Source organism: Rana temporaria, chromosome 4, assembly GCF_905171775.1.
Source record: "Rana temporaria chromosome 4, aRanTem1.1, whole genome shotgun sequence".
Classification (NCBI taxonomy): domain Eukaryota; kingdom Metazoa; phylum Chordata; class Amphibia; order Anura; family Ranidae; genus Rana; species Rana temporaria.
The window spans coordinates 21,497,629-21,524,679 of NC_053492.1; the positions used below are offsets into that span (position 1 = coordinate 21,497,629).

At 47.0% G+C, this 27,051-nt stretch overlaps 2 protein-coding genes across 2 annotated transcripts in view; both read left to right on the plus strand.

Moving 5' to 3' along the window:
- Positions 1-27,051, plus strand: part of INTS9 (integrator complex subunit 9) — a 104,143-nt gene that overhangs the window by 11,081 nt on the left and 66,011 nt on the right. Inside the window, exons 3-5 of the mRNA XM_040348111.1 lie at positions 5,421-5,481; positions 8,084-8,146; positions 17,952-18,091. Of these exons, the coding sequence (XP_040204045.1) occupies positions 5,421-5,481; positions 8,084-8,146; positions 17,952-18,091 (264 nt within the window). The remainder of the gene's footprint in view (positions 1-5,420; positions 5,482-8,083; positions 8,147-17,951; positions 18,092-27,051) is intronic.
- On the plus strand, positions 10,612-13,765 carry LOC120936023. The gene is made up of 2 exons (XM_040348110.1): positions 10,612-13,501; positions 13,668-13,765. The coding sequence occupies exon 1, from the start codon at positions 10,639-10,641 to the stop codon at positions 13,495-13,497; it is 2,859 nt and encodes a 952-aa protein (XP_040204044.1). The 5' UTR covers positions 10,612-10,638; the 3' UTR covers positions 13,498-13,501; positions 13,668-13,765.

Consider the following 27,051-nt stretch of genomic DNA (forward strand, 5'->3'; position numbering starts at 1 on the left):
TGCACACGTCAGCGCAGAGGCACAGCGCCTCCCACTCCACCGCCCGCCAATCGCTGTTATCTGTTTTTCCGTAGTGGCAGGATGAATGGGAGTGATCTTTACTGTTAGGATCAATGGGAGTCATCCGTAGTGGAAGGATCAATGAGAGTGAGTCGTACTGGTAGGATTTCTGGCAGGATCAATGGGAGTGATTTGTACTGGCAGGAAATGTTCTTGCACACTGATAATCTGCCATAGATGACATTTCTCTCCTTGGATTAGGATATACTATTTACCGTCTCCTCATTATAAAAAAGGACATTCGGCGTTCCCGTTGGAACGGCTCGTTCTTCACATTTACTAAAACAGAACTGATTTTTGATGGCGAGTCCTGCCCAGTAATGGCCATTAAATTTGCGCCCGTCGCGTCTCCCGAGCAGCAGGAGAGCCGTTTCTTCTTCACGTTGCACTTGTGGAAGACTCATCAATCACCATTTCCTCCTGACTGCGGGCCGAGCGATAAATTCCCACCACTCCCAGAAAATGACACGTCCCGGCTCACACCATTATTACATGTGAAGGATTTAATGGGCGATTACTCTTCTCTCCCAGTTATTGTTTAATGACAATTAACCCCCCTTAACCCCCCAACACATTATAGACGGCTACAACCTGCCCACAAATCTGTACAGATAGGTGCCGCCGTTCTCCATCTCCTGGGCAAAAGAAAAAGTTTGAGGGTATTTAACCACTTGCTTACTGGGCACATAAACCCCCTTCGTTCCCAGGCGAAATTTCAGATTCCGGCACTGCGTCGCTTTAACTGACATTTGCGCGGTCGTGCGACGTGGCTCCCAAACAAAATTGACGTCCTTTTTTCCCCACAAATAGAGCTTTCTTTTGGTGGTATTTGATCACCTCTGCGGTTTTTATTTTTTGCGCTATAAACAAAAAAAGAGCGACAATTTAAAAAAAATATATATATTTTTTTACTTGTTGCTATAATAAATATCCCAATTTAAAAAAAAAAATATTTTCTCGGTTAAGGCCGATACGTATTTTTCTACATATTTTTGTAAAAAAAAAAAATCGCAATAAGCGACTGGTTTGCGCAAAAGTTATAGCGCCTACAAAATGGGGAACAGAATTATGATTTTTTTTCATTATTTTTTTTTTACTAGTAATGGCGGCGATCTGCGATTTTTATTGGGACTGCGATATTGCGGCGGACGTGTCGGACACTTTCGATACAAATTTGGGACCATTCACATTTATACAGCGATCAGTGCTATAAAAATGCACTAATTACTGTATAAATGTGACTGGCAGGGAAGGGGTTAACACTAGGGGGTGAGGAAGGGGTTAAATGTATTCCCTGGGTGTGTTCTAATTGTGTGGGGGGAGGGGGGTGACTGGGGGAGGTGACCGATGCTGTGTCCCTATGTACAAGAGACACAGATCCGTCTCCTCTCCTCTAACAGCACATGGAGCTCTGTGTTTACACCCCATCATTACACACAGAGCTCCACGTCCCTGCTGTTACCGGCTGTGTCACCGACGATCGCGTGTACCCGGCGGACATCGCGGCCGCGAGGTACACGCATCGGGTCCCCAGCGATGCGGCGGCACAGTGGTTACCCGCCGCGCGCCCCCCAGTGGCGCGCGCGGGTATTGCATTTCAAATGACGTCCAAAGACGTCCAGTTGGCACCTGAGAACCGCGCTGTTGACGTCTTTTGTCAATAGCGCGGGTCTCAAGTGGTTAAAGCAGGACTCCGGCCTTCCCTTCAGTCTTGCACAGTGCTGCCGGTTCCTCTCCAGGACTGAATTCCTCTGATCTCACCGCACACTGTGAGCTTCTCATAATGTGCATTAGAAGCTGCAGCAAGTCAGATAGATCCCCGCCTCATTTCCTGGCTGGAGGACATTCAGCGTCATCTTAACCTTGACTCCCCAGCCCGACTGTCACTGGATTTTAATTATTTCATTTATAGTGCCTCAGCATCACATGTGGGTGGTCTGCAGGCAATTTCAACCTGCCTAGGGACACCCATTCCCAGGCATCCATCTTCAGGTCTGGACTGGTTATAGGGCACACTGGGCATTTTCCTCCTGGTGGGCCAGGGACATATGTCCTAACAAGAGCTGGCTAATACAGGGGTCCCCAACCCCCGGTTCGTGGCCTGCTGATGATCAGGAGGTAAGCGGCGACCACGGCCTGGGCAGGGGTAATGCAGACGTAATGACCCGCGTGTAAATATGATCCAGATCTGCGGCTCCTCCCGTTCCTGCACTGCTGATAGGATGACATTGTCTGTGGGGCGGGAGAGCTGGGAGAGGACACACAGACTGAAGCCTGCCTTTGCCTGCCGGAGGTAGGAGTGTGCAGGGGAGGTAGAGAGGAAATAAGGGGGGGGGGGGTCCTGACTGCTAGGGGCACTTTAATGTAAAGGGGCACTAATCATTACAATGCCCCTTTACAGTACTTTACAGTGCAGCCCCCTTTACATTACAGTGCAGCCCCCTTTACATTACAGTGCAGCCCCCTTTACATTACAGTGCAGCCCCCTTTACATTACAGTGCAGCCCCCTTTACATTACAGTGCAGCCCCCTTTACATCACAGTGCAGCCGCCTTTACATCACAGTGCAGCCCTTTTTTACATTATAGCGCCCCTTTAGATTACAGTGTAGCCCCTTTAGATTACAGTGTAGCCCCTTTAGAATACAGTGTAGCCCCTTTAGATTACAGTGCAGCCCCCTTTACATTACAGTGTAGCCCCTCTATATCACAGTGCAGCCCTTTTTTACGTTACCGCGCCCCTTTAAATTAGTGTAGCCCCTTTTACATCACAGTGCCCCTTTGCATTACAGTGCAGCCCCCTTTACATTACAGTGCCCCTTTATATCACATTTCTGCCCTTTTTTTTTTTTTTTTTTTTTTTTTACATTACAGCGCCTCTTTAGATTACAGTGCAGGCCCCTTTAGATTAGTGTAGTCCTTTTTACATCACAGTGCCCCTTTAGATTACAGTGCAGCCACCTTTACATTACAGTGTAGCCCCTCTATATCACAGTGCAGCCCTTTTTTACGTTACCGCGCCCCTTTAAATTAGTGTAGCCCCTTTTACATCACAGTGCCCCTTTGCATTACAGTGCAGCCCCCTTTATATCACAGTGCAGCCCTTTTTTTATTTTTTATATATATATATTACAGTGCCTCTTTAGATTACAGTGCAGCCCCTTTTACATTACAGTGCAGGCCCCTTTAGATTAGTGTAGTCCTTTTTACATCACAGTGTCCCTTTACATCACAGTGCAGCCCCCTTTACATCACAGTGCAGCCCCCTTTACATCACAGTGCAGCCCCCTTTACATCACAGTGCAGCCCCCTTTACATCACAGTGCAGCCCCCTTTACATCACAGTGCAGCCCTGTAACGGGAAGGCCGTGGGACCCAGAAGCTCTTACACAGATTGAGACAGGAAATAATGGACATATGTTGGATTGTTTTAACATGGGTCTGTAATCCACATTATATTCAAAAATGTCTGCACAAACTAATTACAGGTTGTTGATTCTGAACCCAACAGGTCAATAGAAGAGTAACTCATTCATGTGGGAACACAGACTGTTAAGAGAGTAATTAAGTCTGCTACTGTCATCTAAACTAACCTTAGTCTGGCTTCTAAAGACCTTTCATTGTGTTATGCTAATTGACATTGTATTGTGTGTATTTCTATTGATGATAGATGTGTATTGTGAGTTAGCACAGTCTAAGGCCTCATTCACACTACGGGCCGTTTGTGTCAGTCTGTCACGGACCTGAACGGCCGCTCCATGCATCGCTATAGAGCGTCGGATGTCAGCGGAGACATGTCCGCTGACATCTGACTCGATCCGCTAAAAACGGAAGTATGAAGGGCACGTCCCCATCCGTCTATGCGGATCGGATCGGATTTTAGCGACGGAGTCCGCCTGTGTGAATGAAGCCTAAAGGTCAGATGTCTGACTTATATCTACTAAAGGAATGTGTATTGTATAGCAGGTGAGAGAAGCCGGAGTCATGATGTCTGACTTGTCATCTGTAGTAATTAGATCATGTTAATTATGTCAGTCCTGGTGCCAGAAAGTCTGACTAAAAGATGTGTATTGGGGCTCATTGTATCATGTTGTGGGTGGAGTTCAGTCATTGTTCATTGGGGTTTCTAACTGTATATAAGAAGCCTGAGTTCCCCATTAAAGTCTATTCGTTTGAACCTCAAACAGAGCTGTGTCTCGTTATGGGGGTTCGTCTGCTGGATTGTGGAGTGTTGATAAGCTGTCGTGGGTTGGTGGAATGAATATCGTAAACGGCGTTAACCCCTGACCGTTACAAGCCCCATTTACATCACAGTGCAGCCCCCCTTTACTTCACGGTGCAGCCCCCTTTACATCACGGTGCAGCCCCCCTTTACGTCACGGTGCAGCCCCCCTTTACGTCACGGTGCAGCCCCCCTTTACGTCGCGGTGCAGCCCCCCTTTACGTCGCGGTGCAGCCCCCCTTTTACGTCACGGTGCAGCCCCCTTTTACGTCACGGTGCAGCCCCCCTTTTACGTCACGGTGCAGCCCCCCTTTTACGTCACGGTGCAGCCCCCCTTTTACGTCACGGTGCAGCCCCCTTTTACATCACGGTGCAGCCCCCTGTGACATTTTCAGGAAGCTATGATCAGCACCCTGCAGGCCCCTCCCACCAACCTGCATTGTGTGGAGATGTACGGAGACCCAGTGATGACATCACTGGGGCCACAACAATATATGTAATAAAAACAAAACTGTTTTATTAAAGGTGAAGTACAGACAAAGCTCATTTGGCTGTTCTTCTCCTGTGGATCACAGGAGTACAGATCGTTCTTCACTCCTGGGACCCGCTTTCAGCATACAGCAGGCTGAAGGCCACCGTCGGCCAATGTCCAGGCTGGGGAAAAATCGCAACCCAATATGGTCGGAATCCGCCCAGAACTCCTAACCAGCACCTGGCTCAGCCTCTCAGTGAGCCGATGAGAGTCTGAGCCGGCCGCTCCCTTCCCTTCCACAGCCCAGCACTCCAGTGAACGAGGGGGTAGAGCAGAGAGCTGTGACTGACAGTCATCAGCTCTCTACTCATGGAGCTCTGAGAACTGAGCGATCGCCGGTGTTTGATCGCTCGGTTCTCAGTCTTGGAGCCGGTGGTGGGACAGAGGCACCATCAGACCGATGCTGCATTCATCCAGGTAATAATGATTCTTTCAAATAAAAATGACTCCCATACTTCTCTTTTTAATAACTTGTAATGTTGATGAGAGGAGACGGGAGGAACCAGGAAAGACAAAAAAAATAAGCAGATTAAACATCAGCCTTGAAAACATAAAGACAAAAATAAACATGAAATGATGCTTTATCTGTAATTTTGCTGTTTTGCAGCACACGCCTCGCTAAGCTGCCCGGATGGGTGTCAAAGGATGGGAATACCCAACTGGAAAAGGTATATATAATGAGTAAAATTGTAGCAATATTTTATTTTTATTTTTATTTTTTTCCGATTTTTATTTTGTTTGCTTTTTCATTTTTATTTTTTTTATGATTATTATTATTGTTCAAAAAACTATAACAAAGAACATCAGTCACTATTTTTTTTTTTTTTTTTTTTTTTTTTAATGGTATTAACCACTTAAGGACCGGACCAATATGCTGCTAAATGACCCAATGGGTTTTTACAATTCGGCACTGCGTCGCTTTAACAGACAGTCGTGCGACGTGGCTCCCAAACAAAATTGGCATCCTTTTTTCCCCACAAATAGAGCTTTCTTTTGGTGGTATTTGATCACCTCTGCGGTTTTTATTTTTTGCGCTATAAACAAAAATAGAGCGACAATTTTGAAAAAAATGCAATATTTTTTACTTTTTGCTATAATAAATATCCCCCAAAAACATATATAACTTTTTTTTTTCCTCAGTTTAGGCCGATACGTATTCTTCTACCTATTTTTGGTAAAAAAAATCGCAATAATCGTTTATCGGTTGGTTTGCGCAAAATTTATAGCGTTTACAAAATAGGGGATAGTTTTATTGCATTTTTATAATTTTTTTTTTTACTACTAATGGTGGTGATCAGCGTTTTTTTTCGTGACTGCGACATTATGGCGGACACTTCGGACAATTTTGACACATTTTTGGGACCATTGTCATTTTCACAGCAAAAAATGCATTTAAATTGCATTGTTTATTGTGAAAATGACAGTTGCAGTTTGGGAGTTAACCACAGGGGGCGCTGTAGGAGATAGGGTTCACCTAGTGTGTGTTTACAACTGTAGGGGGGTGTGGCTGTAGGACTGACATCATCGATCGAGTCTCCCTATAAAAGGGATCACTCGATCAATGCATCGCCACAGTGAAGCACGGGGAAGCCGTGTTTACATACAGCTCTCTCCGTTCTTCAGCTCCGGGGAGCAATCGCGACAGAGCGGCTAGAAACGAATAGCCACGCTGTCTTCCCGGATCGCTTCCCGAGGGAATCCGACCGCTGCATGTAGCGGGGGGGGGGGGGTCCCGACCAGACCCCCGGCCCGCGGAAAGGCAGGGACGTACAGGTACGCCAATGTGCCTGTACGTGCCATTCTGCCGACGTATATGTACATGCGGCAGTTGGGAAGCGGTTAAACCCCAAAACAAACATTTATTATATTGCAGCTTACCAATTCTTAGATGTGATGGCTGCATTCGTTTTTTTTTGTTTTTTTTTATGCTTTAGGCTTTCTTCTGTTTTCATCTGGTGATCCGGGCCTGCAAGTCTTTTTTTTTTTTTTTTTTCAAAAGAACAAGCTGCCCTGCAGAATGTATTAGTTTACAGGGTTGAGACAAACCATTTAACGCTGACGGGTGATTACAATGATGAGCATTTACGTCAAAAGGAAAAAATAAATAAAAAACAGTTTGTTGTAACTGATTATAAAGCGTGAGCTGAAATTTGATAGTGTATCTAAATCTGCTAGTACATTTAAAACTCTCCACCCCCAGACTGACAATGCTGCTTTCCAAAGTGCCCCCCCCCCCCCCCCGTGCTCCTTCATACAGAGTGGGGGCGCTCGAATACAGGAGGTGCGTTACTGGCCAGATCACCAGAGGGAGGAAAAAAGCTTAAAAAAAACAAATGCAGACCCCACATCTAGGTAAGCTGCACTATACAGTGGAACCTTGGATTACAAGCATTATCCGTTCCAGGAGAATTCTCGTAATCCAAAGCCCTCGTATGTATATCAAAGCGAGTTTCCCCATAGAAGTCAATGGAAACGAAAATAATTTGTTCCGCATTGACTTCTATGGCATGCAATACTGCATGTGGCCAGAGGTGCGGGGGGGGTGCCGGAGAGCCTCGGAAACACTCAAAAAGGCCCGGGGACAGCTCAGCTGACCTCGGAAAGGTTGGAAATATTTCCGAACGGCTCCGATAGACTGGTATTGGCTCTGCTCGGCTCCGGCGCCCCCGCACCTCAGGCCAAATGCGGTTCTGCGCACCCCATTAGCTTGAATTCTGCTCGTATTGAGAGACAACACTCGCAACCAGAGTCAGAATTTTTTTTTTTTTAAAGTTGCTCGTTTCAAAATGCTAGTTAACCGCGTTACTCGTAAACCAAGGTTCCACTGTATGACCTTTTTGGTTACCTGTTATGCAGCATTGTTCTGGGTTCAGATACTCCTCTGCCCAGTGGATCCAGCATTGTCTTGTTTTGGGATCCGTTGAGCCCGAGTCCCACGCTACCATCTTGGTCCTCCTCAGTTATTAGGAGCTGACGGCCTCTTATGAGTTCAGTTAGCCAGCCTCTAATGATTTCTGAAGCTCTGCCCGCCGACCACTGCGAGTCCCTACTCTTGCATCCTCCTGGGTAGCCAAAGAAGGATGAGACGGCAGAGACACGTCATTCTCCGCTAGGCAAAAATGGCGGCAGGTGGGCAGGGCCAGGTCTAAAGTTTTAAACTGTTGGAAGTTTTTTTGCTGTAATTTTAGGTTTTTGGGATGGTGACCAGTAATATCTATTTGTGTTAACGTACGTGGCTGTGGCCTACTAATGCACCTTTTTATTTTGCAGGAGCTAAAGGAGTGTTCTGGCCGGGTATTTGTGGACTCGGTGCCAGAATTCTGCCTACCAGAGGTAAGTGAGCGATATAGAATGTCCGTCTTTTTAACCACTTAACCCCCGGACCATATTGCTGTCCAAAGACCAGAGCACTTTTTGCGATTCGGGACTGCGCCGCTTTAACTGACAATTGCGCGGTCGTGCGACGTGGCTCCCAAACAAAATTGGCGTCCTTTTTTTCCCACAAATAGAGCTTTCTTTTGGTGGTATTTGATCACCTCTGCGGTTTTTATTTTTTGCGCTATAAACAAAAATAGAGCGACAATTTTTCTCTCAAGCGTCTTCCAGGACAGCCCATGAGACCTAGGGCTCCTCCTACCAGGACAGGAAACACGTTAACCCCCACCAGATAAAAGGGCGGCCCTCCAGGCCCCATGCCAGTATTAGTGTTTTCTCCGGATGGGGGGTAACATGTTTCAGGAACCTGGTCCCCTAGGTCTCATGGGCAGGGGCTCTAATGACCGTTCAAAGGGGTATGTATATATTTTGACTAACCTCCTTGCCATTAGCAGTTTTTCCATGGGGAAGTTTTTGCTGCTGCCCTTGCTTCTTTGTGCCTGGAGAGGGCCAGGACCGGGATGGCGTCGGGTCCCTTGCGCTGTTCGCAGCACAGGCTGTATGTTGGTGAGAGTGTTTCCCGCACACAGCATGGCTGATTCGTGCTGGGAAACGTGGAGCTCACTAGCGCTGGTAGGGGCGGAGCCTCTGCGCTTCAAGCTGGCTACAGGAAGATCCGGCGAGGGTCACTTCCGGGTCGCATGACGTCATCCTCGGGCGCCGGAGACATGGTTCCTGTCTCCATAAAACGGCGCGAAACGGGGGCTAATGGCTGCTGGTGATTTCTGGTAAAGACAGCACAGGCTGTAGGACTACCAGACGGACGGCATGGACAATCCTGCGATAATCGCTCAGGCAACGGATGCAGTCCCCAACACCAGCACCTCTCAGGTAAGCTGCAAGTGTTTTTTATGGTCACTTTTTCTTGCTATCCTGGTGAAGGTTTTTACCCCCCCCCCTCCCAATCATAGGATTAGGTGTTAGGGGACACATTTTCTTCTCCTGCACGTGGTGATGGAGTATTTTTTTGTGGCTTGGGTTACTTATGGGGTCATTTAATTTGTGTCTTTCAGGCCAAGACTCAGGACAAAGCCCAATCACAGCCACATAAGAGAAAATGTGCGGTGTGCGGTAACAAACTGAGTTCCACTTGGGGAAAACCAGTTTGCCGCACTTGTATAGATGGTTTAGTGAAGGATGACCCAGTGACCTCATGTCAAAAAATGTTGACTTCGGTCAGGGATGAGCTTGCTTCTACCTTTGGCTCATTTAGGGAGTTGATTGACAAAATGCAGGTTCCCCAACAGGGTACATCTTCAAAAAGAAAGGCTTCAGTGGTTAGCACCCCGCAGGTGAGCGTAGAGAGTGAAGACTCTGAGGCTGAAGCCAAATCTACCCATTCTTCTCAGGAAGACTCAGGGTCAGATACAGAGCCCAAGGATAGAGTATCCTCTAAAGGCTCAAGGTTCAAATTGTCTCTGGAAGATGTGGATAATTTGTTAAAAGCCATCTATACCACCCTTGAAATGGAGGAGGAGGAGGTACAAATGTCTAAGCATGACCTTATGTACAAAGGTTTGCACAAAAAGAAAAGTAAAAACTTTCCAGTGCACGATTCCCTCCTTAATACGATCAAACTGGAGTGGGAGAGTCCAGAGAGAAAACCTTTCTTTTCCGGTAACCTAAAAATAAGGTTTCCATTTGATGAGGATGCAGCGCTACCGTGGAATAAGAACCCAAAGTTAGATGCTCCTCTTTCAAAAGTTTCAAAAAATTCGGACCTGGCGTTTGATGACATGGGTACGCTAAAGGATCCTATGGACAAAAAATGTGATGTCCTTCTTCATAGAGCTTGGGATTCAGCTATGGGGAATCTCAAACCAGCTCTGGCCTCTACTTGTGTAGCCAGAAATCTGGAGGAATGGCTTACACAAATCCAAACCCATCTTTTAGCGGGTACTTCTAGGGAAGAGATTTTAAAATCCTTTCCTCTCCTTTTTAGTGCTGTGGGTTTTCTGGCAGATTCATCTGCGGAATCAGTAAGAATGACAGCCAGAACTTCAGCTTTAGTGAACTCAGCCAGAAGAAGCATTTGGCTTAAAACATGGTCTGGGGATGCAGCATCTAAATTACGATTATGTGGGCTTCCCCTAAACGGGGATCATCTTTTTGGCCCAGGTTTGCAGGAGGCACTGGAACGTACGGCCGATAGGAAAAAGGCCTTTCCAGAAAAGAAAAAGCAGACGGGAAGAAAGTTTTTTCGTGGCCAAAATAAAGGCTTGCCATGGCAACAAGGTCCTAAAGAAAAGGACAATAGGCCCAAAAAACATTGGTCCGGGTACAAAGGCAAAGGGAGAGGAGGTGTGTTGTTTAACACACCTCAGCAGCCCGCCAAGCCACAATGACCAACATCTGCCAGTGGGGGGAAGACTGAGGGCCTTTCTCCCACAATGGGCAACCGTCACCTCAAGTCCCTTCATTCTGGATCTGGTGGCAAATGGATACAGGCTAGAGTTTTCCTGTCGGCCACCAGAACGACTCTTGATCACATCTCCTCCCAAAGATCGGGAGAAAGCAAGAGCTCTGGGTCTCCAAGTAGGAGAGTTGTTAGACCAGAAGGTCCTGATTCCGGTTCCTCGGTCAGATCAGAACAAAGGGTTTTATTCCCACATTTTTGTCATCAGAAAGCCGTCAGGAAAGTATCGGCTTATTCTGAATCTTCGGTCTCTAAATCAATCGATCCGATACAAACACTTCAGGATGGAGACAGTCTTCTCTATCAAGAATCTGCTTTACCCAAACTGTTTTATGGCCACGTTGGACCTCAGGGATGCTTACCTACATGTCCCGATCCATCCGGCTTTCCAGAGATTCCTGAGAATAGCAGTAAAGATGGGATCGGAAATCAGGCACTTCCAGTTTCAGGCCCTCCCCTTCGGTCTGTCCTCTTCCCCTCGTATCTTCACAAAGGTATTGGGGGAAGCGCTGGCGCCACTAAGATTAAAGGCGATAACTATCATCCCTTACCTGGACGATCTATTAATAGTGGCAGAGTCCCGCCAGAAATTACTAGCAGATCTTCAGACTGTACTGGACTTCCTTCAATCCCTGGGCTGGTTGATAAACAGGGAAAAGTCTTCCCTAGATCCAGCCCAGAAGGTGAAGTACCTGGGTTACGACTTTTGCTCAGTAGTCCAAAAAGTTTTTCTCCCAGAAGAGAAGGTCTCCAAGATGGTGCAAGCAGTGTCAGCCTTACAGACCAATCAGTTGGTTTCACTGAGGGAAATTTCAAGGACGGTAGGTCTCATGACCTCGTGTTTCCCTGCGGTACCATGGGCAAGGTTCCATCAGAGACCATTGCAGAGATTCCTTCTGGAAAATTGGGACGGGGACGCCAGGTCCCTAGAGTCAAAAGTTTGGTTACCGACCAAGGTAAAGAGAAGTTTGTGGTGGTGGAGGAAAAATCTGCACCTAACAAAAGGCATGCCTTGGTCCATCTCGATATCCAAGAGGATCACGACGGACGCAAGTGCCTGGGGGTGGGGAGCCCACCTCAAAGACCAGGTCGCACAGGGGAAATGGTCCTTGAAGGAAGCAAGAGCCTCATCGAACCAGAGGGAGCTGCTAGCGGTGCAAAGAGCCCTGCAAGCTTTTCAATCGGAGGTCAGGGGTCACAATCTCCAGATCCTGTCAGACAACATTGCGACAGTGGCGTACCTCAACAAACAAGGAGGCACGAGGAGTCGAATTCTTCAAGGAATCGCACAAAACATTTTGTCTTGGGCAGAAGTAAATCTAGGCTCAATTTCAGCAGTGCACCTGAAGGGGACGCAAAACAGTTTGGCAGACTACCTCAGTCGCCACAGGGTGGAGCGAGACAATTGGTCACTTCATCCAGAAGTCTTTTTGGAGATCACCAACAAATGGGGTTGTCCCGAAGCGGATCTGTTCGCAAATCAGGACAACCGCAAAACAGAGGAGTTCTTTTCTCTAAACCCAGAGGATCGATCACTGGGGATAGATGCCCTGGCGAATCCGTGGCCCTTCAACCTCTGCTACGCATTTCCGCCAATCAGACTCATCCCGGAAGTGCTCCGGAAGTTTCTCCTAGAAGAAACAGATCTTATTCTGATCGCCCCCTTCTGGCCCAAGAGGCCATGGTTTTCCCTGCTACAGTCTCTGGTCTCGGAGCCTCCACTGAGACTTCAGAACAGAGAGGACTTGCTGTCGCAGGGTCCAGTGTCACACCCACAGGTGGTTTCATTAAGCTTGACAGCTTGGTATCTGAAGAGAAGATACTGAAGGCTCAGGGGTTTTCTGACAAGGTGATTAGAACCTTGGTAAATTGCAGAAAACCAGTCACTAGAGCCATCTATTCCAAGGTTTGGAAAAAGTTTAATTCATGGTTGTCTGAAAACCAAAGATCAACGCATGATGTTCCTTCTATTTTGGAATTTTTTCAAGAGGGTGTCGACAAGGGTCTTTCAGTTAGTACCTTAAAGGTACAGGCGGCAGCTATCAGCGTTTTCCTCCAGTTTTCTCTTTTGGAAAATCCCATGGTAGCTAGATTCTTTAAATCCATTTCAAGGGCCAGGCCAGTAGTGGTAAGAAGTTGTCCAACTTGGGACCTGTCCCTGGTACTTCAAACTCTGGTAGAGTTTCCCTTTGAGCCTTTGGAGGATATTTCTGTTAAATTACTTACCTTAAAAACTATTTTTTTAGTAGCTATTACCTCAGCTCGTAGAGTAAGCGAGTTACAGGCCTTATCAGTAAGGGAGCCTTTCCTCACGATTTTTGAGGATCGAGTTGTATTGAAAACTGATCCAGGTTTTTTGCCTAAGGTAGCTAGTACATTTCACAGATCACAAGACATTGTACTGCCATCCTTTTGTAGTTCACCACAGGGTGATCAGGAAAAGAAATTTAGTTTTTTAGATGTAAGAAGAACCCTTCTTGCATATTTGGAGGTCACCAAGGTCTTCAGGAAGACAGACGCTTTATTTGTCCTTTTTTCAGGTACACACAAAGGTAAAGGTGCATCTAAAGCCACATTGGCTAGATGGATTAAGCAGGCCATCTCAGAATCCTATAAAATCAGAGAAGTTCCTACACCTTTTGTTACAGCACATTCAACAAGAGCTTTGGCTGCATCTTGGGCTGAGAGGGCTGGTGCTTCACCAGAACAAATCTGTAAAGCTGCCACATGGTCCAGTTATTCGACCTTTATTAAACATTATCGCCTGGATCTGCTATCCGCTCAAGAACAGGCGTTTGGTCGAAAGGTCCTTCAGGCAGTTGTCCCACCCTAGACTGGTAAGTTCTGGCTCATCGTCTCATGGGCTGTCCTGGAAGACGCTTGAGAGAAAAGCTGAGTTAGGCTTACCGGTAACTCCTTTTCTGAGAGTCTTCCAGGACAGCCGGATTCCCACCCGGTTTTGTTGTATGGAAGTTATGTGTTATTAATGCATATGTTTTTCAGGGTAGTCCTACGGTTCTCGAGAAGACTGGCATGGGGCCTGGAGGACCGCCCTTTTATCTGGTGGGGGTTAACGTGTTTCCTGTCCTGGTAGGAGGAGCCCTAGGTCTCATGGGCTGTCCTGGAAGACTCTCAGAAAAGGAGTTACCGGTAAGCCTAACTCAGCTTTTTCAGTTTAGGCCGATACGTATTCTTCTACATATTTTTCGTAAAAAAAATCGCAATAAGCGTTTATTGATTGGTTTGCGCAAAAGTTATAGCGTTTACAAAATAGGGGGTATTTTTATGGCATTTTTATTAATATATTTTTTTACTAGTAATGGCGGCGATCAGCGTTTTTTTTTTTTTTTTCGGTACTGCGACATTATGGCGGACACTTCGGACACTTTTGACACATTTTTGGGACCATTGGCATTTTTATAGCGATCAGTGCTATAAAAATGCATTGGATAACTATAAAAATTCCACTGGCAGTGAAGGGGTTAACACTAGGGGGCGGGGAAGGGGTTAAGTATGTCCCTGTGTGTTATCTTACTGTGGGGGGTGGCCTCACTAGGGGAAACACTGATCCTCTGTTCATACATTGTATGAACAGAAGATCAGCATTTCCCCTGCTGACAGGACCGAGAGCTGTGTGTTTATACACACAGCTCCCATTCCTTGCTCTGTACCGAGCGATCGCGTGTGCCCGGCGGCGATCGAGCACGCCGGGCACACGCACGGGAGTCGGGGGCGAGCGGGGGGCGCGCGCGCGCGTGCCTCCGGCGGCGCGCACGCGCCCCCTAGTGGCGGCTCAAGGAGCCGCCGTATAGCTACGGGCTCTCGCCCAGGAGAGCCGACCTGCCGCCGTATAATGACGACGCGCGGTCGGCTAGTAGTTAAACCAAACCTGTACTCAATTTGCAGTAATTTGTGGCAACTAAATTAAGAGCAGAAAATAAACGCAGCACCTAGGAAAACCTAGCACCCCCAGATTCCCTTTCCATCTGCTGCCCATTCATAGAAGACTTTGTGTTTTGTGAATCAGTTCACATAATACAAAGGCTTCTGTAAATGGACAGAAAGAGGGGAGGGGCTGTGAAAGGAGAGAAGCGCACAGAGCAGCTATGCCCTCCCCTCTGCTTCCCATTTACAGTAGCCTTTGTATTTTGTGAATGAGTTCACATAATGTAAAGGCTTTTGTGAATGAACAGAAAGCAGGGGGAAGAGCTGTGAGAAGAGAGAAGCATACAGAGCAGCTATGTCCACCCCTCCCCTCAGCTGCCCATCCCCAGTAGCCTTTCTATTTTGTGAATGAATTATCATAATACAAAGAAGCACACAGAGCAGCTATGCCTGTCCCTCTCCTCTCTGCCTGCCCATTTACAGAAGCTTGTGTATTTTGTGAATGAGTTCATATAATATAAAGGCTTCTGTGAATGGGGGGAGCCGTGGACATAGCAGTTCCAGCGACTCTGCTCCCAAAGGAGCTGAGACCACAGTGAGCAGAGTCAGAGAGCAGTGAGAGGAGATAAGCGCCCCCTCCTTCTTATCCCCATTATTTATATAAACTTGAACTTCGGGCCTAGCTGAGCTTTCCTGTTCATGCCTGCGTTGTCTGATCATGATGTACGAGGGAGGTCTGTTGGCACCTTTTAGCCCTCATTGGTTTATAACCACTTGACCAGTGACATACTGGTACTTCGCTGGACTTCAAATGGTCATACCGGGCTGATGCCTGCAGCTGGAGGCATCGTCCCAGTAATAATTTTTTCAGCTAAAGATTGACTTTCTTGTAAAAGACATCCTAGCAGCCAATTAGCTCCTGGATGGCTTTTACAAACGGCGGAATGGGGCGCCTCCCCTCTCCCTTCCCCTCCTCTCCCTTTCCCTCCCTTCTCCTTCCCCTCCCCTTCCCTTCTCCCCTCCTCTCCTTTCCTCTCCCTCTCCCCTCCTCCTCCCTTAACCTCTCCCCTCCCCTCTCCCCCTCCCCTTTCCCTTTCCCTCTCCCCTCCCCTTTCCCTTTCCCTCTCCCCTCCCCTCTCCTCCTCCCCTTTCCCTCTCCTCTCCCCTCCCCTTTCCCTCTCCTCTCCCCTCCCCTTTCCCCTCTCCTCTCCCCTCCCCTTTCCCCTCTCCTCTCCCCTCCCCTTTCCCTCTCCTCTCCCCTCCCCTTTCCCTCTCCCCTCCCCTTTCCCTCTCCCCTCCCCTTTCCCTTTCCCTCTCCCCTCCCCTTTCCCTTTCCCTCTCCCCTCCCCTTTCCCTCTCCCCTCCCCTTTCCCTTTCCCTCTCCCCTCCCCTTCCCCTTTCGATCCCCTCTCCTCCCCAGAAGGGCCCCAATTTTCTATATGGCCTAGTAAACCGGAAGTGATGCAGCAAATGATCTAAAGCTTTTAAAGACAGAGGAGGGATCTGGGGTCTAATATCCAGGGCTCTCAAAAAAGAGTACCTGTCACTGCCTATTGCTATCGTAGTGGATATTTATTTTCCCCCGTGGTAACAATAAAAGTAAAAAAAAAAAAGAAAAATGTAAAGCAACAGTATAAAGAATTTTTTATTTTTATTTTTTCAAGTGCTCCTGTCCCCCCCCCCCCCCCCCCCGTGCTCTTGCGCAAAGGCAAATGCAGGCGTCGGTCAGCACATGTGAGGTATCACTGCGAAAGCCGGATCATGGGCTGTAATTCTAGCCCCAGACCCCCTGTGTAAATCTAAAGGTGGTAACCTGTAAAGGCTTTTAATGCGTCACCTAAGCAAGGTCCATAAAGACATAGATGAGGAAGTTTGGGGTGGAGGAACTTGACTGTCCTGACCTAAACCCAGTAGAACACCTTTGAGATGAATTAGAGCAAAGACTGCGAGCCAGGCCTTCTTGTCCAGCGTGATTGCCTGACCTCACAAATGCTCTTCTGGAAGAATGCTCAAACATTCCCATAGACACACTCCTAAACCTTGTGGACAGCCTTCCCAGAAGAGCTGAAGCTGTTATAGCTGCAAAGGGTGGGCCAACTCATACAAGGTTGAGGGATCATCATCAGTATTCGGACTTTACAAAGAATGCAACATGAGATGTAAGGGTGCAATTAGGGCAGCTAAGATAGAACGCAAGTATTTTTGTTGGATGCTAGTCTCAAATCGTAAGTGGAGAGGGTACTCACCATCAGAAATTTTTTTAGACAACAGAATTCAACGTCAGAAGTGACGTAATGTGTTGAATTGTTTTGTATGTGTTCTTTCATTTCTAAGCATGCCTAGTCTTGCTCTTCAGATTTTTTTTGGGGCAGAAAACCGGACTAATGAACAGAAAATCGGACGTTGTTGCCACACCAGACAAAAATTTTGGAGCCTGCACATCCAGTTTTTGTCTGACGAAAATCTGTAATCGTCTGTCAAAAGCAGCATACTAAACGATCAGAAAATCGTCAGATCCTTCATCGGACGACTTCAGATTTTATGACTGTGTGTCTTTAGACTGGGATGCCATTATGCGAGAAAAAAAAAACGCTACACCCCTAGTCGCGCCCCCTCCAGTCAGCTAGCCAAAACCTCCCCCACATCCCCAAGACCCACTACAAATCTAAAGGAGAATGGAGATTTGCAGTCCCAAGGACCACGGCTATCGAACGCTCTACCCACGGACATCCGCATGGAAGAAAACCAACAGGCCTTCAGGAAAAGACTTAAGACGTACCTCTTCTGAAGACACAGGATGGCACTGGATGCAAAAAGCGCCTTGAGGCGATTTAGTTTGCATTTGTAGCACTATACGAGTTACTTACTCACTCAGTAAAGTTCATGTAAAGGCATCTGTCCCAATACTTTTGACATTGTGTAGGTAGAGTCGAAAATCGCTGACTCAACAACCTCACCTAATGGTGGTCATACTACTCCAATCTTTCTTAATCGGAATAATCGGTTTATATATTAGACAACCTATTCAACTAAAATGCCAAAGTGGATTTTGATCAGCCCGTTGGAAGACGTTTTTGAGGATGTCTCAGTTCCTTGCCCCCCCCTAAAAATTAGGGATACATTTCAGGAGGAGGAGCTCTTTAACTTGTGCATGGCAGTGTCGTCGTTACCGACTGGAAAATGGAGAGCTGGAGGCATTGAAGCAATTTGTTGACTTTTTTATTAGTTGCGTATAGAGGTGCAGCTGGTGCGATCCTATAAAATAAATATTCTCCAGCAGAAATGTCCGCTCGGAGCTGTCTGGGTGGGATAAGATGAGATGCGGCTGACGGCGCGGGGGGGATGGTGGGGGTACGTCTGAGACATGCCAACTCATTTAATATGCTGCTCTTTGCTTTTCAGACGCAGCTCATAGATCTGTCTACTGTAGATGTGATCCTAATCTCTAACTATCATTGTATGATGGCACTGCCATACATCACCGAGCACACAGGATTCACTGGCACCGTCTACGCCACCGAGCCCACCGTGCAGATCGGCAGGTAAACCCTCAGGAGAGAACAAATTATTTCTATTGCCTTTTTTTATTATTTATTTATTTTATTATTATTATTTTTTTTTTTCAATCTGTTGATTTTTTTCTATTTTTTATACTATTGTTTATGTTCTTTATAGAGTAAATAGAAGCATTCACAGCAGACCCTGCCCCAGAGGAACTCAAGGTGGCCATAGATGGATGAAAATTCATCCGTTTCAGCAGGGTACAGCCGAATTTCCATCCCTGGGGTAGATTCAGGTACAGCTGCGCGCTCCTTACGGAGGCGCAGTGTACCCTTTTTACCCTGCGCCTACGCAAATTATTTGCGCTACGCTTCATTCATGAAGCAGTAGCCAGGTAATTTGCGTGGGCGCTCCTCAAAAATGCCCTGCGTAAGGGCGCCTAATGTAAATGATCCCGTAGGGGGCGGGAATCATTTAAATTAGGCGCGTTCCCGCGCCGAGCGTAGAGCGCATGCTCCGTCGGGAAACTTTCCCGACGTGCATTGCGGTAAATGACGTCGCAAGGACGTCATTTGCTTCAAAGTGAACGGCGTCCAGCGCCATTCACGATTCACTTACGCAAACGACGTAAAATTTAAACCTCGCGACGTGGGAACGACGGGTATCCTTAGCATTGGCTGCCCCTGCTTTTAGCATGTGCAGCCTTGCGCGAAACCCGACGTACGCAAACGACGTAAACTGCGTACGCAGGGCTCGCGTAGGGTTGTGAATCGGCGTTGGTATGCAATTTGCATACTATACGCTGACCACAACGGGAACGCCACCTAGCGGCCAGCGTAAGAATGCAGCCTAAGATATGAGGGCATAAGAGCCTTATGCCACGCATATCTTAGGCTGCAGTCGGCGTAACAAGCTCTCTGAATCAGGAGAAGTCGTTACGCCGGGGCAAGTAAGCAATTGCGCTGCGTAACTATGGTTACGCAGGCGCAATTTCTCTTTGAATCTGGGCCCCTGTGTTGCCATCCTTGTTCAACAGAAGTTGAGTGGCTGTCAAAAAAAATAAAAACACAAAGCATTTTATATGTCCAGCTTTACACTCCTATAATCTGATCACAGTTGGATAAACGGGCACATGATCATTTAAAGTTTATGTAAAACATAACAAGGATCTTTTCCTTTTTGCTGCCTTTTGGTCTGTTAACCACTTGAGAATTTTAAAAGTTAAGCTGGTAGAATGAAAAAAAAAAAAGGACTAAAGTGAATATGAAAACCTCTAGGGTTGGGATTATGTGGGCAACAGTAATAATCAAAAAAAATATATAAAAAGTTAATTTATTATCCAAAATAGTAGAAAAATTCATGACAATACAATATCACATAGATAAAAAATTACAGGCATGTAAATGACAAAAAGACACAATGCCACAGTGCAAAGTTCCCCAACGGGGGTAGGATGGAAAAGTGGCTCATTATTTTCAAGTACACAGCACACTTTTATACAGAATTTGGAACATCCCACTCCCAACAACCGCTTTCCTATTGGTCAATTGTAAAGTATATGCAGTCTTCACTCAGGTCCTCCTTGACCATGCAAATGAGGACTTGAAATAGTCAACAGGGATTGGTCCAATAGCTTGGATAGAAAGACTTGTGTATTGAGACAGAAGCCCCAGGGGGTAATCAATGTACACAATAACCCGGTCTACTTAATTACTACCTCTGAGAGGTTACCTTCCTTTAGACAATAGAATGCTAATTTAATGCTCCTGACAGGAGGCTTCTGACCTTTAGAACAATACAAAGTCCCTTAGCGTAAACACATACATCTTCAACCATGCATAATAGATTCAATTAACCTTCAATCCCCAATTCTAGCCAGACGGACTGTCTCCGACACCCGCTCTTAACCTGCAGAAGCTAAGCATTGAAGGGTCATTGTCTATTGACCTAGTCAGGACAACTATACCACTTGTAATGTGTCCAGTATCTCCTGCAATGAACTGTCAGTAATGTCCCATCTTCTGATATACACAAATTAGGATTTTAAGTAGAAACATTCTAGCACTGCAAGGCCAGGTCCATGACAGTATTGTCGTGAATTTTTCTACTATTTTGTATAATAAATTTACTTTTTAGATATTTTTTTGATTATTACTGTTGCCCACATAATCCCAACCCTAGAGGTTTTCATATTCACAATTTTCAACGGATGATGGCAACCACATGGTCACTTGCATAGGCTGGTTTATTTACAAGAACGAGGTACAATTTCCCCACCGTATACAATATTCTCGAGGGACCGCGATTTAAAAACCGATCGTTACATCAAATCCTCTCAAAGTCAATGACCCAAAAATGGAGTCACCGTATATTCTACGTGCGTCTCCTGGGGGAAACGAACCCCAGCAAAGAAGAATAAAATAACAATCTTCATGTAGCGTGTACTAAGCATACTTCTAAGAGAAAAAGGAGAGGAAGAGAAGGAGAGGGGAAGGGAGAAGAACCAGCCCCTGCGGAGTGTCACAAGGGAAGGGAGAAGAACCAGCCCCTGCGGAGTGTCACAGGGGAAGGGAGAAGAACCAGCCCCTGCGGAGTGTCACAGGGGAAGGGAGAAGAACCAGCCCCTGCGGAGTGTCACAGGGGAAGGGAGAAGGACCAGCCCCTGCGGAGTGTCACGGGAAAGGAGAAGGACCAGCCCCTGCGGAGTGTCACAGGGGAAGGGAGAATGACCAGCCCCTGCGGAGTGTCACAGGGGAAGGGAGAATGACCAGCCCCTGCGGAGTGTCACAGGGGAAGGGAGAATGACCAGCCCCTGCGGAGTGTCACAGGGGAAGGGAGAATAACCAGCCCCTGCGGAGTGTCACAGGGGAAGGGAGAATAACCAGCCCCTGCGGAGTGTCACAGGGGAAGGGAGAATAACCAGCCCCTGCGGAGTGTCACAGGGGAAGGGAGAATAACCAGCCCCTGCGGAGTGTCACAGGGGAAGGGAGAATAACCAGCCCCTGCGGAGTGTCACAGGGGAAGGGAGAATAACCAGCCCCTGCGGAGTGTCACAGGGGAAGGGAGAATAACCAGCCCCTGCGGAGTGTCACAGGGGAAGGGAGAATAACCAGCCCCTGCGGAGTGTCACAGGGGAAGGGAGAATAACCAGCCCCTGCGGAGTGTCACAGGGGAAGGGAGAATAACCAGCCCCTGCGGAGTGTCACAGGGGAAGGGAGAATAACCAGCCCCTGAGGAGTGTCACAGGGGAAGGGAGAATAACCAGCCCCTGCGGAGTGTCACAGGGGAAGGGAGAATAACCAGCCCCTGCGGAGTGTCACAGGGGAAGGGAGAATAACCAGCCCCTGCGGAGTGTCACAGGGTAAGGGAGAATAACCAGCCCCATGCGGAGTGTCACAGGGGAAGGGGGAATAACCAGCCCCTGCGGAGTGTCACAGGGGAAGGGAGAATAACCAGCCCCTGCGGAGTGTCACAGGGGAAGGGAGAATAACCAGCCCCCTGCGGAGTGTCACAGGGGAAGGGAGAATAACCAGCCCCTTCGGAGTGTCACAGGGGAAGGGAGAATAACCAGCCCCTTCGGAGTGTCACAGGGGAAGGGAGAATAACCAGCCCCTGCGGAGTGTCACAGGGGAAGGGAGAATAACCAGCCCCTGCGGAGTGTCACAGGGGAAGGGAGAATAACCAGCCCCTGCGGAGTGTCACAGGGGAAGGGAGAATAACCAGCCCCTGCGGAGTGTCACAGGGGAAGGGAGAATAACCAGCCCCTTCGGAGTGTCACAGGGGAAGGGAGAATAACCAGCCCCTTCGGAGTGTCACAGGGGAAGGGAGAATAACCAGCCCCTTCGGAGTGTCACAGGGGAAGGGAGAATAACCAGCCCCTGCGGAGTGTCACACAAGACCCAACCAAACCTTTTTTCTCACCTATCCTCGATGGGCCATAATTCCCGCGTATACGGCTGAAAACTTAAAGGCGAGCCAACAGGACCATATCTTGTTTGCCAAGTCGGAATTATTCCGCAATGTGAGTGTACTTTTTTCCATGTAATAAGTGCGGTCGACCTCCACCAGCCACTGGCGTAGCGTCGGGGGCTGTCCTTTGTTTCCAGAGTTTTGGGATGAGCGCCTTAGCCGAATTCAAGAGGTGAGGTGTAATTGATTTTTTATATGATCCATTATTATTATTATTACCGTATTTATCGGCGTATAACACGCACCCTAACTTTAAGAGGGAAGTTTCAGGAAAAAACATTCCACGCCCCCCTGCATATAACACACAGGCACAGTTTACCCGCTATTTTCAGGGTAAAAAAGTGAGTGTTATACGCCAATAAATACAGTATATATTATTATACAGGATTTATATAGCGCCAACAGTTTACGCAGCGCTTTACAATGTAATGCAAAAAGCACTCAAAATGCATAGGTTATGGACCAGATCCACAAAGAAGTTACGCTGGCGTATCTATTGATACGCCGCGTAACTTCTAGTTTGCTCCGGCGTATCTTTGTTTTGTATCCACAAAACAAGATACGCCTGAAGCTGTGCTAGATCCGACTGGCGTACGTCTTAGTACGCCGTCGGATCGTAGGTGCATATTTACGCTGGCCGCTAGGTGGCGTTTCTGTCGATTTCCGCGTTGAGTATGCAAATTAGCTAGATACGGCGATCCACGAACGTACGTTCCACCGGCTTATTTTTTTACGTTGTTTCCGTAAGGCTTTTTTCGGCGTCTAGTTACCCCTGCTATATGAGGCGTATCCTATGTAAAGTATGGACGTCGTTCCCGCGTCAAATTTTGAACATTTTACGTCGTTTGCATAAGTCGTTCGCGAATAGGGCTTTGCGTAGAATGACGTTCACGTCGTAAGCATTGGCTTGTTGCGGGTTAATTTCGAGCGTGCGCACTGGGATACCCCCACGGACGGCGCATGCGCCGTTCAAAAAAAACGTCATTCACGTCGGGTCAAGACGTATTAACATAAAACATGCCCCCATCTCTTCCATTTGAATTGCGCGCCCTTACGCCGCCAAAGTTACGTATGCATAACCTCCCCCCTTTCCCTTACGCCGCCAAAGTTACACTACGCCACCGTAACTTACGGCGCAAATTCTTTCAGGGTAAGGAAAATACGCTGTAAGTTACGGCGGCGTAGTGTATCAGAGATACGATACGCCGGACGGAACAATGCGCCACGCTACGTGGATCTGCCCCTATGAGTGCAACCTTAGAGGAACAGACTCGGCAGATAAAATTACAATCAAGCACAAAAGAGGAAGGAGCCTATAATTGTGTGCAAACCTACATGAAGGTTGTAATACGTTGCAGCACTAAAGTTTGTGCAAAGCGATTATCAGTTATTGGCACAGACGGGAAGTGAAGCAAAAGAGCGGGCGGCGAACCGCGTATCCGGAAAGTGTTACGCCCCAAAACCTTAGTCTGACTTTTCTGGTTACTATTATAGATTACATTACAAAGTTGTGAGTGTCAGGTCACCTGTGGCCAGGTGACAAGTGCACCCCGTTGGGGTCAGGGATGCACCACAGGGCAGTGAAGCCTATGGCCGATTGCTGCGATTAGAGAGGAATCGTGAACCCAAGATCGCCCAGGGCGCGCAGTCTAAGACCCAGATTTGTGTTCACCAGAGCCTCTAGTGGTGAGGATGGCCTTCGGCGCAGCTGGATCCAGGTCGCGACCCCTGGGATCCCCTAGGTCACACTCCGCAGGGAGAGAGGGGAAGCAGCAAGCAGGACAAGCGGTAGTGATGGGTAAGCCGAGGTCAAGGCAACAGGCACACAAGGGTAACCGAGGGACTGGCAAAAGGTCAGGGTCACAGGCAAACAGGAGAAGTCAGGGACGAGCCAAAAACGGTACACAGGAAGGTAATCGTAGCACAGTGCAGACAGGAACTTAAGCAAACAACACGATTGAGCAGCGAAGGAGACTAGCAGTGCAGTTAGGCTTCCTGGGATGGCCTAAGGTGGAGCCATACAGGAAGGAAGGTGATAAGACAGAGAGAGGGTCAGGCCTCTGAAAACAGGTAGGCTGCCAGACTTTATTGCATATCCATGACAGTGAGGTTATATTTCACCTCTATAGTCGGCACCCAGGTTCTAGGCTACGTTCTGTGACCCAGCCTGTTTGTTTGCAATTCCCATTATTTCTGTTTTCCATCCTGCGAGTATACCGCAGCCCAAAGGAGGTTTGTCCACTATACCAGAATTTCTCAACATTTTAGTTTTAAAATGATGCAAAATCATGAAGCACCCCAAGTCCAAAATGCCATAAAAATATAAATGTTACTTATCAATAGAAAACCTGAGCCTGGGACGATGCACACAACCCCCTTGATAAAATTCAATTCACATCTGAGGTCCCCTGTCACCTCCAAGACCCCAATCACATCAGTGGTCTGCGATCCCATCAGAGGTCCCCCATCACATCAGTAGTTCTCCTTTTACTTCAGAGTCCCTCCATTACATCAAAGTCCCTCCATCACGTCCGAGTCCCCCCAATCCCTCCATCACATCAGAGTCCCCAATTCATGTCACAGGTTAGTATAAAAAAAATGTGGGGAAAAAAATTGCGCTAGTTAGAGAAATTTAGACCATGTAGCAGCCAGCACACAAACAAACAAAGTCAAGTATAAACAGAAAACAATAAGTGCAGCGCTAAAGTTGATATTGAGTGGAAAAATGTTGCCAAAATCACATACCATTGGAAGTGAGAACAACAGAGGACTGTGAGGAATGTGAATGGGAATTCACTCAGCATGGGGGCAATGCTTGTAATGAGTCCATGTGTGTATAACCAAACAGGTGAATGGAAACACCGACCAGGTGCAATGAACAATGAAAAGTTCAATGAACAAATGGAAACAGTTCATAGGTATGCTTCCCAGTGGAAGGATAAAACACTTCAAACGTAATGCTGGTTCAGATAAAGAAAGTAGCAGTCATGGCTTGTCTGTAGCAATCTTCAGAAAATCATATAAAGAGGGTGGATACTCTTACCAGCTAAGGTGGACTTGCATGTTAGTACTAACATCAAGTCGGATACAGCATGGTGGTCACAGCGGACCCTGGGCTCTGTACGGCTGGATCTGTGGGATGGTCTCTCCAACTGGAACGATGGAACCGATCTTTTCAGATACCTCTCTCAGGAACAGAAACCCAAATGGACAGGGCCGATGACTCATGGATCAACACAGCATGTGTGGAAAGGAAAAAAAAAAAAAATGCTCCAATGGTGCAGGTCAAAAAAAACCGTGAAGGCTTTATTTGTAAAAAAATTAAACAATAAAATCACGTGAATAGTTATAAAAGGCAGTATGGGGTACTAAGCATGTTACCCAAAGTAACATGCTTAGTACCCCATACTGCCTTTTATAACTATTCACGTACCCCATACTGCCTTTTATAACTATTCACGTGATTTTATTGTTTAATTTTTTTACAAATAAAGCCTTCACGGTTTTTTTTGACCTGCACCATTGGAGCATTTTTTTTTTTTTTCTTTCCACACATGCTGTGTTGATCCATGAGTCATCGGCCCTGTCCATTTGGGTTTCTGTTCCTGAGAGAGGTATCTGAAAAGATCGGTTCCATCGTTCCAGTTGGAGAGACCATCCCACAGATCCATCCGTACAGAGCCCAGGGTCCGCTGTGACCACCATGCTGTATCCGACTTGATGTTAGTACTAACATGCAAGTCCACCTTAGCTGGTAAGAGTATCCACCCTCTTTATATGATTTTCTGAAGATTGCTACAGACAAGCCATGACTGCTACTTTCTTTATCTGAACCAGCATTACGTTTGAAGTGTTTTATCCTTCCACTGGGAAGCATACCTATGAACTGTTTCCATTTGTTCATTGAACTTTTCATTGTTCATTGCACCTGGTCGGTGTTTCCATTCACCTGTTTGGTTATACACACATGGACTCATTACAAGCATTGCCCCCATGCTGAGTGAATTCCCATTCACATTCCTCACAGTCCTCTGTTGTTCTCACTTCCAATGATATGTGATTTTGGCAACATTTTTCCACTCAATATCAACTTTAGCGCTGCACTTATTGTTTTCTGCTCATGTCACAGGTTCCCCATCACAACAGTGGTCCTACCTTTACATCAGTGTCCACCCATCACATCCTTGCCCTCAATTCATATCAGAAGTCCCCCCAGTCATTTCAACGGTCCCCCATCACATCAGTGGTTCCCCAACTCATTAGTCACCAATTAATTTCAGTGGTTCCCCAACTAATCAGTAGTACCCCCATTCATATTAGAGGTCCCCCATCACCTCAGTGGTTCCCCAACTCATCAGTAGTCAACCATCACTCACATCAGTAGTTACATAGTTAGTCAGGTTGAAAAAAGACACAAGTTCAACCATAAAAATAATATATATAATAATATCATACAATCCCATATACCCAATTCTATACCCACAGTTGATCTAGGGCAGGGGTCTCAAACTCAAATTACCTGAGGGCCACAAGACAAGTTTTCATATGCCATGGGGGGCCGCATGCAAACTTTCAAACTTCAAAAACAACAGTACTGGTGTCAGCGAGCGCATTATTACCACCAGCACTGGTGTCAGCGAGCGCATTATTACCACCAGCACTGGTGTAAGTCAGGGTTTGACAAATTTGCTTGGAATCTCGGAGCCAGCTAAAAAAGTTAGGAGCCAGAAAACGCACCCCGTCCCGACGAGCTTGCGCGCAGAAGCGAACACATACGTGAGCAGCGCCCGCATATGTAAACGGTGTTCAAACCACACATGTGAGGTATCGCCGCGATTGGTAGAGTGAGAGCAATAATTCTAGCTCCTCTGTAACTTAAAACATGCAACCTGTAGATTTTTTTAAACGTCGCCTATGAAGATTTTAAAGGGTAAAAAAAGTTTGTCGGCATTCCACAAGCGGACACAATTTTGAAGCGTGACATGTTGGGTATGAATTTACTCGGCGTAACATTATCTTTCATAATATTAAA

Coding starts and splice junctions, on each gene's coding strand:
- LOC120936023 (XM_040348110.1), top strand. CDS start 10,639: ATGGGCAACCGTCACCTCAAGTCCCTTCATTCTGGATCTGGTGGCAAA.